General features: G+C 51.5%; 1 protein-coding gene across 1 annotated transcript; it reads right to left on the reverse strand.

Moving 5' to 3' along the window:
- Positions 1-12,466: 12,466 nt before the first annotated feature.
- SRXN1 (sulfiredoxin 1) lies at positions 12,467-17,195 on the reverse strand. The gene is made up of 2 exons (XM_036121782.2): positions 16,980-17,195; positions 12,467-14,442 (listed from the first exon to the last, which is right to left on the reverse strand). The coding sequence occupies exons 1-2, from the start codon at positions 17,193-17,195 to the stop codon at positions 14,239-14,241; spliced, it is 420 nt and encodes a 139-aa protein (XP_035977675.1). The 3' UTR covers positions 12,467-14,238.
- Position 17,196: the final 1 nt, after the last annotated feature.

Here is a 17,196-nt window from a genome sequence, read left to right on the forward strand (position 1 = left end):
GTCTGTCAGTGCTCACTTTTGGAATCCAGTCACCATGATGTGATGGAATCCAGGTCCCATGGAGAGGCCCATGTGGAAAGGAACTGAGTCCCTCTCCTCTCTCCTGCCCTCTGCCCCTAGCCAACCACCAGCACCAACTTGCCAGCCACTCACATGAGCTCCTTGGGCAGCAGGTTCTCCAGCCCCAGTCAGACCTTCATAGGAGTGCAGCCCCAGCTGACATCTGAAGGCAACCTCCTGAGGACCAGAACTGCCCAGCCAAACCACTCCCAAATTCCTGACCCTCAGACACTATGAGATACAATAAATGTTGCTGTTTTAAAGCATCATGCTGCGGTGTTGTTACACAGGATAGATAGCTAATACAGAAGGGCCCCTGCAGCCCTTCCCAATAAGAGTCCCCCTCCCCACCCCAAAGAAACCACTATCCTGATTATTTATTATTCCCATGAATGTTCTAACTTTACTACATACATAGAAATCCTTACACAATATATAGGACTGTGTTTCATTCTGAGAAGTATAGAATGCCCATGATATAATATATACATTTGTCATTATAATATGTATCCTATCTTCCTTGCTTTTTCCTTCCACAATATGCTTTGAAGATCCATCTGTGTTGAGGCAGGCAGCTGAAGTTCTTTTTCACTAATATAATATTCCATTATATTAATAGACAATACTACCATTTAGTAGGCAGATGTGGTGTGCAAGGGCTTGGCACACAGGGTGAATTTCATCCGCACATTTATAATAGTACCTGGACATCATGTATATCTACTACATGTTAGCCATGCCATGACCTCCATCTATACTTGGACTTTTTATTTTGAAACAATTTCAGACTTACAGAAAGGTTGCAAACATAGTACAAAGAATTCTTGCATACCTTCACCCAGATTCCGCAAATGTTCACATTTTACTACCCTTGCTTTATCATTCTATCTCTGCTTACATTTCTGTCTAAGAGTAAACTGAAGACAGGATGCCTCTTTATCTCTAAATTATTCCATGTATAGTTTCTAAACGCAAGAACATTCTATAATAAAACCACGGTACAGATACAAAAATCAGGACATTAACATTGTTGAAATACTATTGTCTACATTATAGACTTAGTCAAATGTTGCCAATTGTTGCACTAATATCCTTCACGGCAAACAAACAAAAAACATTTTTTTCTGATCCAGTATCCAATCCAGGATACATGTTGCATTTAGTTTTCATGTCTCTTTAGCTTCCTTTTATCTGGAATAGTTTCTCAGTTTGTTTGTTGTGTGTGTGTGTGTGTGTGTGTGTGTGTGTGTGTTTTACTTTTATGAACTTGACATTTTTTCATGTGCATAGATGGGTTGTTTTGTAATCAGTCCCCCTAGTTGGGTGTTTCTGTTATTTCCTTATGACTAGGTTCAGATCAGGCACTCTGGGCTACAAAACCACCACAGTGATGCTGTGTACTTTGCAGTGTGTCCCTATCAGGGGACACATGATGTCGATTTGCCCCCTTGCTAGAGATGTTCGCCTTGATCACTTGGTTAAGGTGCTGTCTGCCAGTTTTCTCCACTGTAGAGGCACTGTTTTTCTCTTTGTAATTAATAAATATCTGTGGGGGAGATACAATGAGACTATGCAAGTATTCTGCTTCTCTTCATACTTCCTACCCACATACTTCCTAGCAGGATGATATATTTTGCATTAAATGTAATTATTATTTGACCAAGAATACATGAGTATGGACCAATAATTCAACAATATAAAAGAATGTAAGGCAAGTCTCCCTCCTACTCTCTCCCCAGCCACTCAGGTCCTTTCCCTGTGCCATCCCTATTCTTGCTGTTTCCTGTGTCCTTCCAGATTGTTCCATGCACAGGCAGGCTGATACACACGTGGATCCTGTATCCTCTTTTAGAGTTGTATGCACACGGAAGGTAGGTGAATATACGCATTGCTCTGCATCTTGCTTTATTTCACTTCACATTTTGGAGGCCATTTTCTTTTGCTCATAAAGAGAGATCTCTTGCTGATTTTAGAACCTTATGCCCCCCTGAGATGCGATCCCTTCATGTTCACAAATAAGGAAACTGAGGCCCAGAGTGAGGAAGGGCCAGGTGCCCAAAGTTAGAAGGCAAACAGACTTGGAAGCCAGTCCAGGACCCCTGGATAAGGGAGTTGACAGATCTCACCACTGGGGAACCAGGACTTCCAGGGGCTTGCCCCAGCAAGATGCCAGACCCAAACTTGTGTCACGGTTCCCAGCCTGGCTTCTCCCCACTGCCTCCCCAACCCCCGGGGTCCCCTTCTTAGCTCTTGTTAGGGACTTCCCTCCAGCTCCCTGCTGGGCCAGGTCTTGGGAGCCCCATTGATCCTCTGACAGCCCAAGACAGATCGTTGGGGAGTGTGTATTCAGGTGCAGGCCAAGCACATGGAGGCCAGATGAGAACAGGGTTGGGGGGGTCAGGGGCCCACTTGGGTGGAGGATAGAGGACTGAGGAAGGGGAAGATAGAGGATCCCCCAGACACCTGCCTCCTCTTCCCCTCCCCCGCCATTCCCACCCTCCTTGGAACTTCGGCTCTCCCCTCCTCATGTGGGGTGGGGCTCACCCATGTCTTCTCCTTTCCCTTGGCCTGGGAGGCCTACAGTGTAGCAGAGAGAAATTAAGATATGGAATGCACCCTGCTTGGTTTGATGGCAGCCCAGGCCCTCCTGTGAGAGTCAGGCAGATGGTATCTCTTCTTGAGCCTCAGTTTCCTTGGGGTGATGAGGAGGAAACAGGCTTCACATGGGTCTAGCAGGCAGGGGGCAGGGCCAGTCTCCATGGCCCTTCACTGGCCTCTTCACACTCCTATTGCTCGGTCCCTCTCTGGTTATGGAAGCCCCTACCCGTCTTCCCTGACTCTCCCCACCCCAGAAGGAACACGGCACTTGGGGTCAGGCTTGTTGACCCAATAGGGCTTCTGGAATGAGACGCCTGGAGCTGTGGCATCCTGCATTGGAAGAGCCCTGTCACAGCCACGGGCTGGTCTCTGCCCTGTCCCTCCGATGATGATGGGTGCTCACTCCCTAGCGAGGTGGCCCCAGAGATCTGCCTGTTCCTTCTCCTTTCTCTTTTGCAGAAATCTGCCCCCCTGTGGCTTCTTCAGGACAGTGTGGTCCCCAGAATGGGGAGTCGGCCTAGGTGCCCTGTGACCCCCGAACAGCTTTTAGATGGCATGTGCATCTCAAGTGGGGGGTTCCCAAGCATTGTGTGGTGTGCCAGGGGGTGGGGGGCTATGGGCACATGGGGGCTCGGAGAGAGGGGAGGGAGGGTAGAGGAGGAGGGCTCAGTGAGGGAAGAGGACATTCAGAGGAGATGTGACAGAGAGAGGAACAAGGTTCAGGGAAATAGACAGGGACTTGGTGAGGGTGACAGTGTCTCAGAGGGAGGCTGGGGGCACAGAGAGGGAGTTGGTCGAGCAGAGGGAGGGTGGGGCTCAGATGGAGGGCTGCAGACTCAGCGAGGGGAATGGGACTGGGTGGGGGTGATAAAGGCTCAGATAGCAGGATGGGGCACAGAGAGAGGGATGAATGCACACAGTCCATGGTAGCTCAGGGAGGACGAGGAGGCTGTTTTCGTGCAGGGTCATCCAGAACAGAGCTCCAGGGAGCAGCCCCGGCAGCAGCTCCTTCCCAGCAGACAGACCCTGAGCTGATGGTCCCTAAGGAGCTGCTGGGCGCAGTTTCCTGGAACTCACAGCCATGGCCAGCGTGTCAGCACCCTGCGGTGCACTAGCCTTCCAGAGGGTGCCATTCAGGGAGCCGAGGTAGATTGCTGGAAGGGCTGCCCCGGCCTCATGCTGGGCTGGGGAAGGTGTCGGTTTGCCTTCCCTGCAAATGAGGAGATTATTGGAGGGCAATATGGACTGGAGGCAGGGGGCTGGCATCAATTATCCCAACACCAGGGGTGCAGGTTCTGGGGAGGGGACAGGGTCTGTAGTCCTCACATATCCTGGGACATGGCATTGGAGCTCCTTAGAGGGAATGGCTAACTGCCCGTTGCAGAGACAAGGGAATAGGCCGGAGGGATAGTTTGTTACTCAAAGTCACACAATACAACACAGACTCTTGTTGCGTATGTCTGTGCCAGACCGGGTCCACAGCATGTTACTGAATCCTCACTACCGACCCCACGTGACTACTCTTATTAACCCCATTTTACAGATGAGGAGATGGAAGCACAGAGCAGTGATACAGCTAGGAAGCCCCACTAGCTGGGATTTGAACCCGGTCATCCTGGCTGATCCTAGTAGGGGCAGTAGGGCTGGGAAGCTTTCAGACCTGGGCTTCCCCAGGCCATGGGGGCTGACAGTGCCTTTCTCCCCCTCATTCCCCTCTCTGCAGGGATGCCGGGTATGTTTGGAGCCCCCGGCAGGGTTGGGAGGTGAGACTTAAGTATAAATAAATAAACAGGGAGCAGATGGTGGGGGGGGGTACAGAGAGGGGCAGGGCCAGGGCCTCCCACTTCTCCCTGGGAAAACATTACTGGGCTGGAGCAAATGGATTCCAGACTCAGGGCCTAGAAGCCCCCTCCCCAGGCCTGCTGTCCTGTCTGCTGGTCTGGGACCTGGCACAGCACTTGGAGGAAATGGTAGGCTGGGGTCCTGAGTCCTAGATTCTGTCCATCTATCATTTCCCCCCTCTCTTTTCCTGTGTGGCCTTGAGCAAGTCATTTTACCTCTGTGTCCCCATTTCTGCACCTGTCAAATGAGTGGAAGGAGAATGAGTGGGAGGAGGTGGTCAAATTTTGGGTCAAAGGCCACCTCCCCAAGGAAGTCCTCCTTGATTGCTCCATGCACATTTTGTTAGAGCAACAGCCTAGAGTATCAGAAAGAATATGGGTATTTGTGTCTTTCATCTCACAGCAACCCATTCAACAGATCTGCTCAGCATCTACTATGTGCTAGGCACTATGCCACCTTCAAGGCTGACATGGTGCCCAGAACATAGCTTTTCTCTGTGGCTACAGCAGCTGGCCCACAGTAGCTTCTCAGCACTTGTTAGGTGAATACATGAATGAGTGGGTGGATGAAAGAGGAGACGAGGAGTTGCCGTGTGTCCCAAATGTGGAAGCTGCATCACTGTGGTGAGGGTGGGGGTGGACAGAAGATGATATGGGTCTTAAATAACAGATCCGTGGTGAGAAAGTCATTCTCTCTTCAGCATCTGCCAGGCCTTCCCAGAGGCCAGGGAGCATCTCCAAGGATGCCAAGAACCCCTTTCTAACACCTGTGGATCTCTCTGTCTCGCTGTCTCTTTTTTTTTATAATCTGGGGAAAGCTAGTCTGGGGTCAGGAGCTTCTGCAGGCAACAAGGGTACCAGCTAGAATTTGAGAATATTGTTTCGTTTGCATTTTATTCATTTTGCTCAGTTACTTTTCATTTGTGGGAAGGGATTCTGATTTTTCATTTTTGTTTGGATATTGCTGGGAGGGGGTGGTGCTTAACTGGTCCTGGAGAAATTCCGAAGTGTTGGACACTTTCTGATAAAGCGATGGTCTGGGGCCAGGGTTGCAATGGGGGCCTATGGCACTCACAGTGGTGGTGGAAATGTTCCGTGTCTGTTTTGAGGTGGTGCCTACATGGGTGTGTGTATATTTGTCAAGATGCACTGCACTGTATGCTTGAAATGAATGCATTTTATTGTATGTACATTATACCTCAATAAAGTTGATTTAAGAACACATATAACCTCCCCAGGCTGACTGGAGATATTATGTACATAAGATATATGTACTTAGGATACTAAGTGCAGATGCTCTGTGGGTGTGGCCAAAGTCATGAAGATTGTTTAACACACAGTAAAGCTGGGGAAACATGGAGTCAATGAATAAATGGATAGATAGGAGACAGAATGAATGAATGAATGAATGAATGAATGAGTAAATGAGCAAGTGAATGATTATCTATCCCATGTTTGGTAATGAGTCCATTCTACACAGTCCCCCTATATCAGGCAGTCATGATCAGGGGTTGTCCTATCTCAACTTGCATAGCTCCTGTGATGGGACACTCACTACTTTATGACATTGTCCTTTCTATTGCCTGAACACTAGGACTGTGAGAAAGACCTTTTCTCATATTAAGTTCATTTTCCTGGTGGTTCCTGCCCTTTGCACTCCACAGACACATCTACTCCCCTATCTGGGGACAGGCAAATGCCACCAGTCTGCTCTACTCTGAGTTCTTTGTCTCAGATGCCGAGCTACTGTGCCCACCAGATTCTGCTTGCACAGGGCTTACATCACAGTAGGGCAGCAGGAAAAAGAACAAGTACACAGGCAAATAAACAAAATAATTACAAGCTGCAAAGGAAAAAACAGGGTGAGAATATTGGGGAGAGTATGAGAGGAAGAGGAAACAGGGAAAGCCTCTCTAAGGAGTTGACATTTGAGCTGAGTCCTGAAGGATGTGAAGGAGCCAGAAGAACCAGAGGAAGGGCATTCCAGGCTGCAGCAAGAGCAATTGCAAAGGCCCTGAGGTCAGAAAGCCATTGGGAACAAAGGCAGTCATCCTGGCTGGAGTGGGATGAACTGAACATGGGCAGGTCATTCAGGACATTGATGGTGAGGAGTCTGGAATTGTTTTTATTTATTTTTTATTTATTTCATTTTTTAAAGATTTTATTTATATGACAGAGAGAGACACAGCGAGAGAGGGAACACAAGCAGGGGGGAGTGGGAGAGGGAGAAGCAGGCTCCCGGCAGAGCAGGGAGCCCTATGCAGGGCTCGATCCCAGGACCCCGGGATCATGACCTGAGCCGAAGGCAGACGCTCAACGACTGAGCCACCCAGGTGCCCCTCTCATTCTCTTTCACTTCTGACTCCTGCAGGAAGAGAGCCCTGGGTCGGTGGGGATGGGTCTTTCAGACACTTGCTACAAAGAGAGAGCAGCCTCAGCTAGATCTGGAGAAGTTGGTAAGGGTGTTGTGTTTACATTGTTCATACTGACAGCCACGTTTCTTTATGTCACATGCTACTGATTTTCCATTGAGTCTGGCTGTCTCAAGTTTCCTTTAAAAAAAATTTTTTTTAAAGTAAAACAAAAGCAAATAGATTTAATGATTCAAAAACAATGGTCCCTGAAGGTGGGATGAAGCCCGCCTGTCCCAAGTGGCCCATATTGTGAAGGAGGCTCTTGATGGGTTTTGACAGATGTTTTTCTAGCCTCACCTCCTCACTTCCTCACTGTGTTCTTGGGGAACCAGAGGACCTACTGTGTGTTCTGTGCTTGGCCAAGTCCACCAGGGCACCAGCAGAAGAGGGGGATTCACCCTGGGGACTCTGCCCACATTCTGGTCTGCAGCGAAGGTTCTGGAAACAGCCGGTGGACCCCCAAATTTGGGGGTTACCGAAGTCCTTCCTCTCTCATCCCTCAGATCCAGTTCCATCCACTGGAAAATTCTGGGACTCCATCTTTCTGTTACATCTGGATTCTGACCCCTTCTCTGCACCCTGGTCCAGTCCACTAACCACCACCTGAGCCCTGGTGACAGCAGCAGACTCCCCCTCCAACCCCTTCTCCTCTCTGCTCGGCTCAGCTGCCAGAGCCAGCCCAGGTCTCCCCTCTGCTCAAAGCCTCAAATGGCTACCAGATCACTTGGAGGGAAAAACCAAAGTCTTCACCACCTATGACACCCTTGCCAAGCCGACGGTGCCCGTCTCTCCCACCTCCTCACCTGTCCAGCCCCAGCCTTTGTTCTAGCCAGGCTGCCCCCCGCCACAGTGACCTTCTTGCTATTTCTTGGACACTCCAAGCAGGTTCCCACCTCAGGGCCTTTGCATGTGCTGTTCCTTCTGCTTGGAACCTGCTTCCCTCTGACATCTGCAGGGCTTCTTCCCTCTCTATTCAGGTCAATGCCCCCACCTCAGAGAGGCCAGCCACCTTACCAGAGTCAATATTTTCCACCTCATTCTTTCTCCTTCCCCTGCTCTTCTCTCATAGCACGTATCACTACTAAATACTGCATTTTACACTTTATACATGTCTCGTGTGTGTTTCTTGCCCATCTCCCTTGAATGGACCTCAAGAGGACAGGGATTTTTACCTGTTTTGTTCTCTGATGACCCCAGCACCTGGAACAGTGGCTGGTGCATGGGTCCAACACTAATTTGAGGGTGCAAGTCCAAGGAGGTGTGTGAAGGGGGTTGGGGGGCAGTGAGCCCCAGCCCTGCCTAGCTCTCTCTGTGGCCCCTTGGTCCCCTCTCCGGGCATGGTTTCTTTCTCTTTCTGCCATCACCCCCTAACCCCTCAAGGGCGGGACAGGACAGTGAAACTTGCCTCTTGGGAAAGGTTTCCAGCTGTAGGCAGACCCTCCTCCTACTGCTCCCTCCCCTACAAGCCTGTGGGCAGATGTACCTCCCATGGAAAATCCGCAAAAGACAGAGGGTCTTAGGGGCAGAACATGCTGGATGTCCCCGGTCACCCTGCTCCCAGCCCCTATGTCCTCATCTGGAAAGAGGTAAGTGATGAGAATAGATGGCCCTTGACGGTCTATTGTACAGACAAGAAGACTGAGGCTCAGGGTAGTGAATCTGTCTCCAGGGGCCACGGTTCCCTCCTCTGTAAAAGGAGGATAATACCTCCTCCCTCCTAAGGTCCTTGGAGGATTAAATGAATTAAATAAAGCCTTTAAGCACTTAGTGGTGCCTGGCACACAGTAGGTGCTCAAGAAATGCTTGCGGCTACTGCTGCTGTCCTGAGAGGTGAAGCTATCCACAGCCAGTAGGTAGCAAAGTCAAGGTCCAAACCCAGGTCTGTGGGCATCTAAAGCGACTCCCTCTCACGACCGCGAAACAAGGACAATAATCGTAATTGCAGCAAGGACACCACCACCGGTAATAGCCTTTTCCACCCCACAGGGTCGCTCCAGGGGTTAGAGCAGAAGACTACCACCTGCCCTGCAGCCAGGACCACGGGCGGCGAGTCCTCCTGCCCCCCGGCTCCCTCCGCAAGGACAGGGTGGAGGCCAGCACGACCTCCCGCTGGGGGCGCCCCCAATCCCGCCGCCGTGGGGGGGGGGCAAGCGGGGCCCCTGGGCGGCCCCGGGGAGCCCCCGGGGGGGGGCAGGCGAGCGCGGCCCTCGGGCTCTGGAAGGAGCCGCTCGGCCTGGAAGACATTACACGGCTGTCGGCCGGGGGGCGTCGCTCGGAGTTCCGGAGGGTGTCCCGGCGGCGGACGCGCCGGGCGAGGGGACGGCCCCGCCACAAAGCGCGCTTTGTTCTGCGCGCCCCCCGGGAGCTGGAACCAATGGATTGGCGGCAGCTGAGGTCATCCGTCAGGCAGCGCCGGGGGTCAGGCCCGGGGAAGGGGCCGCGAGGGAGGGCCGGGCGGATGGCAGGCGGGGGGCCGTGTGTGCGGGCGGGCGCTTAACGGCTCTGGGGGCGGCCTCGGCCTCAGTTTACCCATCCGTCCCACAGGGAAGATAATGTCTGCCCTGCCCACCTGTCGGGACTAGCGTGTCAAGTGTGGAAGCCATGATTCTGATGATGGTCTTTCCGCGATGAGCTCTCCCTACCTTCCTGCTCCCTGGGAATGCCCGAGTCAGGACCGGACCGCTCGGGCAGAGCTGGCAGGGAAGCAAATGGGGCTGTAAACACGCATGTGTGCCGGAGGCAGGGATGAAGGCCTTGCAGCCTCTTCTGGCCCAGGGGAGTCAGGGCCTCTGCCTGCTTGCCCACTTTGACCCTGGATGCCAGACTGAGCTTGCCTTTGCCCGGAGCTGACAGGTGGAGCTGCCTAGACCCTAGAGTCCATCCCCCCTTCCCCCCAGTAAGTGTTTTTCTGACTGGAGGCAGATCAGGCCTGAACACTTTCCTCGAGCCCCACAAAACTACATCCCATTATTCATTCATTCACACCCCCATCTGTGTGTGCCTCAGTGTTCCCATCCATACAATCAGATAATTAGGCTTCTAAACATTCGATACAGGGTCCCCTGGGGGATGAGGCCATCAAGTCCAAGGAGCCCCAGAAATGGCTCAACATATTTGTGTGTGTGTGTTCTGGAGAAAGGGCTTGTGGCTTTCTTTGGATTCTCAACCATGTTCATGACCCCCCAAAAGGTTAAGAAGCGCTGGCTGGAGTGCAGGGAAGGAAAGCAGCCCCTCCAAACTCTGCTGGAGGAAAAGGCACTTGGAACAGCCACCCCGCAGAGCAATATGCTCGTACCTTAGAAGTCAGAAACTGAGCTATGGATCAGCCAGGCAGTCCCTCTCCCAGGGATACAGTTGAGAGAGCACGGAGAGTGACATCAAAGGTTGTTCAGAACAGCAAAACGGGAAAGCTCAACTGTCCATTAACAGGAGAATGACTAGGAAATGGTGGTATTCAGACCTTGGAATGCCACATAGTAATTAAAAGAATGAGCTAGACCTACATGGAACTTATTCATCCAACCAATATTTATTGAACACTTACTGTGTTTTGAGCGGTGTGCCTACAGTGATAAGACAGATCAGGTCTTGCCTGGAGAATGCTTTCTAGCCAGTGAGACAGACAGAAACAGACACAGAAGATACTTTCAGAGAGTGTGATAAATGCCACAAAGAAAATAAAGCCGAGCAAGGTGACAGAATGATAGGGGAGGGAGATCATTTTAGACAGAATGGTCAGGGGAGGCCCCTTTGAGGACGTGACCAGAACAAGGGAGACTCTGGGAGAAGAGCAAAGATGATTAATGGGGTGAATGGCAAATAATGGCTAATAATGGGGTGAATGGCACAGTCCTGGGGGGAGAAATGCAATCTGCAAAATAAGGTAAAAAAGAAAAGCGTGCTTTACTTATACTTTACACACTACATTACTACAAAGTTAGAACAAGGTCTGGAAGGGTATATGCCAAAGTCATGAAGGCAACTGTCCCAAAAGTGGGGAGGGCAAAGGGGCCACCAGGACTAGGACTCACAGTGGGTTTCAGCTTGCCGCTCCTATTTTAATTTTTAATTATTTAGCATTTTAATATCTTTACGTTTAAAAGGTGAATTACGCACATCTAACTTGTGAAATTAAAAACCATTTTAAATCTTCCGTGGTGACTGGGGGTGGGTTCCAGGGCAGCGAGGGGTCTAAGGGGTCCCTACACACTTTCACTGGACCCAAGTTCCTGGGGGGCAGTGGTTTGTCTGGGGAGGGGACACACAGACTGGGGAGCCCAGAAGAGGCATGTGGCTCAGCCTGAAGTATCGGGAAGCTTCTTGCAGGAGGTACCACCTTTGCTGAGCTTGAGACCATCTGGCTCAGTACCCCGCAGTGTAGACTAGAGAGGCCATGATGTGTGTATGACCATAGAGCAGGAGTGGACAGGGTAAATAGAACCTGAAACTCCCAGCCAGGTCTCCGCAAGCCTGAAGCCCCTGGCTTCTCTGGGCACCTGATGCATCTCCCTCGCAGTCAGGCCCCTCCCTCCACACTCTTCCCACAGAACTTGCCCTGCAGGCTAGAGGCCCCGCCCTGCTCTGGCAGGCCAGGAAGCAGCGCCACCTGCTGGCGCAAAGAGAAAAATGCACCTCTCAGCTTCCACGGAGAGCAACCAGCCAATTTCAAAACCCTTCTCCTCTTCTGTGGGAAGAAATCAAAGAGGGAGACAAACCACGAGAGACTCTGAACTCTAGAAAACAAACAGGGTTGCTAGAGGGGCGGTGGGTGGGAGGATGGGGTAACTGGGTGATGGGCATTAACGAGGGCACTTGATGTGATGAGCACTGGGTGTTGTGTGTGACTGATGAATCACTGAACTCTGCATCTGAAACTAACTAACGATGTACTCTATGTTGGCTAATTGAATTTAAATAAAAAAATAATAATTAAAAAAAAAAGAATGACCAATCCCTCCCACTTCAAATGTATTCCGCACCGCCCTCCCAGTGTCTAGACACAGGGCCCCTAGTGCTGCCTGCTTGGGTCTTACCTGCAAGAAGGAAAAGCTTTTCCAGGAAGGGGCAACCATTCTGGTATCCTAGACCAGTGGGTCAGGAGGAGGTGATTACTCACATGAACCAGTGGCACCTCATGACAGCAGTTTACAAAACCTGCCCTCAGCTTCCTGACCCTTGGTACAAATCTCAGGGGTGGACAGTCCATTTGACAGCTTGGAAAAAACCTCCAGGGAGGCGCTCGTCCAATGCCCTACGATGAATGGGTGGGTGCACAAGTTAATCCCATAACGGGCTCCTGGGACTCAGCCCAATGTGGGTGGAGGGGGTGTCACCATATTTGAAAATCATTGCCTAAGTCTGGATCAGTGGTCTCAGCTTGTGGTCCCTGGACAGCAGCAGCATCCGCACCAGGAACTCGCTAGAAAAGCAAATCCGCAGGATCCACTCCAGACCTGCTAAGTCAGAGACTCTGGGGCTGGGGCCCAGCAATCTGTGTTGTAGCAAACCTGTTGAGAACCTAAACTGGCAGTCCAAAGCAAGTACACCCTCTCATTTTTATTAAATGAGTTTTTATTTGGGAATGATTTTTGACTTACAGAAAAGCTGCAAAGAGAGTAAAGAGTTCCCCCAAATTCTGCACCCAGCCTACACCACCATCACCTTACGTTTTACATGTACGTTTGTCAAAACTAAGAGACTGAGACTGGTATATTATTATTAAGTAAAATCCACACCTTATTCAGATCTCCAGTTTTTCCACCAATGCCCTTTTTTGGTTCTAGGATATTACACTGCATTTAGGACTATATTCATTTTACATTTAAATTGGTCACCTCAGTCATCTTTCCCTGGGACAGAGAATGGGTGGGAAAGCTGTTGTCTTGGTTACTGAGCTGGGAAAACTGAGGCTTGAAAACATCCAGGGACCGAGATCCCTTAGCAGAACAGTAAGAGCAAAACCTGCTTCACTCTGCACCCTTCCTGTCCCTCTTCCCTTCACCCAGGACTCTTGTCTTCAGAAGCCCCTTTGGAATGTCCCATCTGGCCTACCCCCACCCCACCAGTGCAGACCATGACAGATGCCCCTAGTAGAGCAGGCCCAGCCCTGGGAGAGATCCACCTGCCTTGCAGCTTCTACTTTCACTCTCATGATACTCTGAAGCCATGTCAGTAAGCCTGAGCGAAACTGCTGGAGAGACCGCAGCATGGACGAGGACAAAGTCACCCAGCCATCGGCCTGCCAAATGCCAAACAAGTGAGTAGGGCCATCTTAGACCATCCAGCCCTATTCGAGTTTAATAGCTGACTGCATGCAGCCTTGGGAGTGATGCTGGGTGAGCCCAGTAGAACTGTCCCAATGCGTCCAGCCCAAATTGCAAACCCGCAGAACTGTAGGCAAATGAATGACGTGCATTCAGCTGTCAAGTTTGGAGATGGTCTGTTACACAAGACTAACTAATACACAATTCCTTATTTCTCTCTTGGTAATGGGATTCCAATTTTATTTCAGGAAGCGGTGTGCCAGTTCCACGAGATGGAATATGAAGGGTCTACTAATTATGACAATTCTGTTCCCTGCCATCTTAGCTTTCTTTGCAGCCGGGGGCGGCAACAGTAGCTGGTTTGGGCCAAGGAGACCTAAGTAGAAATAAGCAGGGGGCTAGAACAGGAAACAGGCCTCTGAAAAAGGTCTGACTTCATGACAGAAGTCGACAGCTGGCTTGGCCCTTCTTCCTCCCCCACACCTTTCTTCCTTGAACACAGCCACGATTTCTGGAGGTCCAGCAGCCATCTTTGACCATGAAGTAACAAGCAACGAGGGAAAGGCCAAAAGGAATCAGAGATGTGAGCCCTATCTTCACTGGGGTGCTGAACCAATACCACCTGTCTCCAGAATTCATGCTATGTGGACAGACTTCTCTTTGTTTAAGCCACTGTAACCTTTACTTGCAGCTGAACGTATTCCACATAATGGCAGATTCACAGACAAAAACGTAGAAGGAGCCTTGTGCTTGGGAATCTGGAGCCAGGAACAGGTCGCTCTCCAAACCCATCTCCTTTTCCATTTCCTTCTCTCAAGAATACCTTGAGAGCAAAGACATGTCCCCATTTCCGCAGCAGTGGGATCTGGGGCTCCCACATTGTTCAGTAATGAGTCCAAGGTCTTGCAGCTAGTGGAACAGGTGCTCAGAGTCAGACCGCCCCCCCTAGGCACAGAGAACGTGCCCCCCGAGCCCCTGATCGCTTCCTGCATGGCCTGGCCCCCTGGAGGCGGGGTGTGTCTTCCGGGCTCTTGGGAGTGTTGGGAGGCACCGAGGAGGCTGCTATTTTAAGTCTGGTGTTGAAGCACCCAGGTACACCCTGAGGTCCGAGAGGGTGGACCGGACAAGCTTGGCAGGGATGGTCTCTCGCTGCAGCTGCTGGTAGGCTGCATAGCGGTGGCAGCCCCCGAAGGAGTAGAAGTAGTCACCACCCTGGGCCCCTTTGATCCAGAGGACGTCAATAGGGGGGACGCTGCCTGGATCCTCCTAGAGAAGAGGACACAGTGTCAGTGAGCACGGCACAAGGCTTGGTGGTTTGCGGTGCGGACTCTGTTAACCTGCGCTGAGCTCCAACAGGGTACTCACTGGCTCATGCTGGCTCGTGAGAGACAACTGTTAAATATTCAGGAATTTTGTGAGCTGGTTGTCATCAACTCGGTAGCTTGAAAATCAGCCACAGTGATTTACATCAGGGAAACGAGCAGATGCTACAAATCAGGGCTTTTCCCCCCTAGAGACCAGGTTGTTAAACATTTATGAGTTTATTATTATACCACATACACACTATCTGTTTGGCCCTGTTCTAGACTCCGGGAATAAAGTACAGCCAGACTGGGCCAGGCATAGCCCCTGCCTTCACGGGACTCCAGTGTGGTGGGGATGGAGCACACTGGGGAGACCACATTAGGTGTGAGCTGCCTAGAAGGCCTCCTGCCAACTGGCCCATGGGTTCTCTTTTATTATGCTTATTTGATGGGTTCATTTATCCATTTATTCCAGAAATTATTAGTAAGCAGTAAGGCCCAGCAGTGACAGGCGGGGGCTCTGGAACCCAAAAAATCCTGCATCCGAATTTCAGCTCCTCCACTGAGCTGCTGGGGGACCCAGAGCAAATGGCCTCAGCACTCTGAGCACCGTTCCTCATCTGTAAAATGGGTGTGGATGCTCTATGGGGCTGCGGGTGAAGAGTCACAGAGCTGACGCTTGGGAGGTGTGGAGCACAGCCTGGCCGGCAGTGGGTCATGAACGAGGAGCCGGTGCTGGACAGGCCTTGTGCTGGGCGCCGGGGGCACGATGGTGGGTGGGCGAGGTCATGGCCCCCCAAAACGTCCCCATCCTAATCCCTGGAGCCTGTGTAGGCCAAGGGGACTTTGCAGATGGAATGAAGTTAAGGATCCTGAGATGGAGAGATTATTCTGGGTTATCCAGATGGGTTAAATGTAATCACTGGCGTCCTTGAAAGTGGAAAAGGCAAATGTCACTGGCTTTGAAGATGGGGGTAAAGAAGCCATGAGCCAAAGATTGTGGGTGGCCTCTAGAAGCTGGGAAAGGCAAGGAAAAGGATTCTCCCCAAGAGCCTCCAGAAGGAATGCCGCCCTGCTGACACCTTGATTGTAGCCCACTGAGACCCATTTTGGACTTCTGAACTACAGAACTATGAAATAAAACATTTATATTGTTCTAAGCCACTACTCCTGGCAATTTGTTACAGTTGCCATAGAAAATGAATACATATGGTAAGTAAAGACAGGCTTGGTTCTTGCCCTCCCCGAGCCTATGGTTCTAGCATGGAAGACAGATGTCTAAACAGGCCATTAAAACCCAGGGGGATCGGAGCTATGCTGGTGAGCATGTAGGTGTCTGGGGGCCCATAAGAGGCCACTAACCCAGTAGGGGGGCATCAGGGAAGACATGGACACTGGGACAGTAAGACCAAGAAGGAGTTAGAAACAGTAAAGAAGAGATGGAAGAGTTCCTGGCAGGGGTAAAAGAGCCTGTGCAAAGGCCCGGCGGTGGGAGAGTGCATACATGGCTAGATCCTCCACAAACAGCTGGGCACCATGCTAGTTAGTGTTGAGGAAACTGCCAGGATATGACCAAAGTCCCCGCTTTTGTACAGTTGACCTGAGAAGACAGACAATAGAACACAAACAAATATATAAGCCAGGGGGACAGAAGTGCTTTACGGGAAAATACCTCGGGTTAAGGGGGGGAAATCTTGAGAGGCCAGGGCAGTGTTAGCAAGGGCAGGGAGGGGGCAGAGGCCTGAGCCAAGAGAGGGAGCAGGCCCTGTGGCGATCTGGGGAGCTGTAGAGGGGTCCGGTGGGGCCTTGGAATCTCCCAGGACCACCTTCCAAGGGTCTGATGGGGAAAGGTGACAGGATGCCACGCAGGCCCAACCTGACACCCCCATAAAGTTCCTGCCAGGATCACTTCCCCGTTCTTCAACACCCTCGCTCAGTGATGCAGCTGACCCCTGTCCTCTCCCAGATCCAGTTCCAGCAAGGGCCTCCCAGCAGACATGACATGTCCAGTCCCACAGCCACTGACTGTGACAGCCAGAAATGACAGCATGGCTTAACTCCAGAGTGTGGTGGCCAAGCTGGTGGGCACTGGAGCCAGTCTGTGCCACTTTCAAAGTGCCTGACCTTGGACAAGTTACTTAAAAAAAAAAAAAAAAAAAAAAATCCTCCGGTGCCTCAGTTTCCCCGTCTGTAAAAGAGGGACAGTAGTAGCATCTACCTCACAGCGTTGGCACTTGAAACAGCTCCTGGGCACTGCAAGTGCTATTTATAAAGCAAGTGCTTTATAAATAGAGTTCGCGAACGTTTTTTTAATTATCTCCTCTAATCTCCCGCTTGCTCAAGCGAGGAAACGGAGGCCCAGAGAGGCCCAGCCCCTTGCTCAAGGTCACACAGCAAATGCTGGGCTCCGTCGGAGCGCCTGGAACCAGTCCCGTCTCGAGTCCAGTGTGACCTCACTCCTGCGGAGCCCTCCCTCCGGCCCGCCTCCCCGGGCCTCACCCGGATCGTGTCCACGAGGCTCTGCACCTTGGTCGGGTCCAGCACGGACGGCAGTGGCCGGATGAGCACGCTCAGCGGCACGTTGTGCACCGCGGCGATGCAGCCCGAGTGGATGCTGCCGCCCTGCGCGCCGCCGCTCGGCCCGGGTCCCCCAGGCGCCCCCCGGCCGACCCCGGCCCCGGCCCTGCCCAGCGCTCCTCCCGCGCGCAGCCCCATC

Source organism: Halichoerus grypus, chromosome 10 (assembly GCF_964656455.1).
Source record: "Halichoerus grypus chromosome 10, mHalGry1.hap1.1, whole genome shotgun sequence".
Taxonomy (NCBI): Eukaryota; Metazoa; Chordata; class Mammalia; order Carnivora; family Phocidae; genus Halichoerus; species Halichoerus grypus.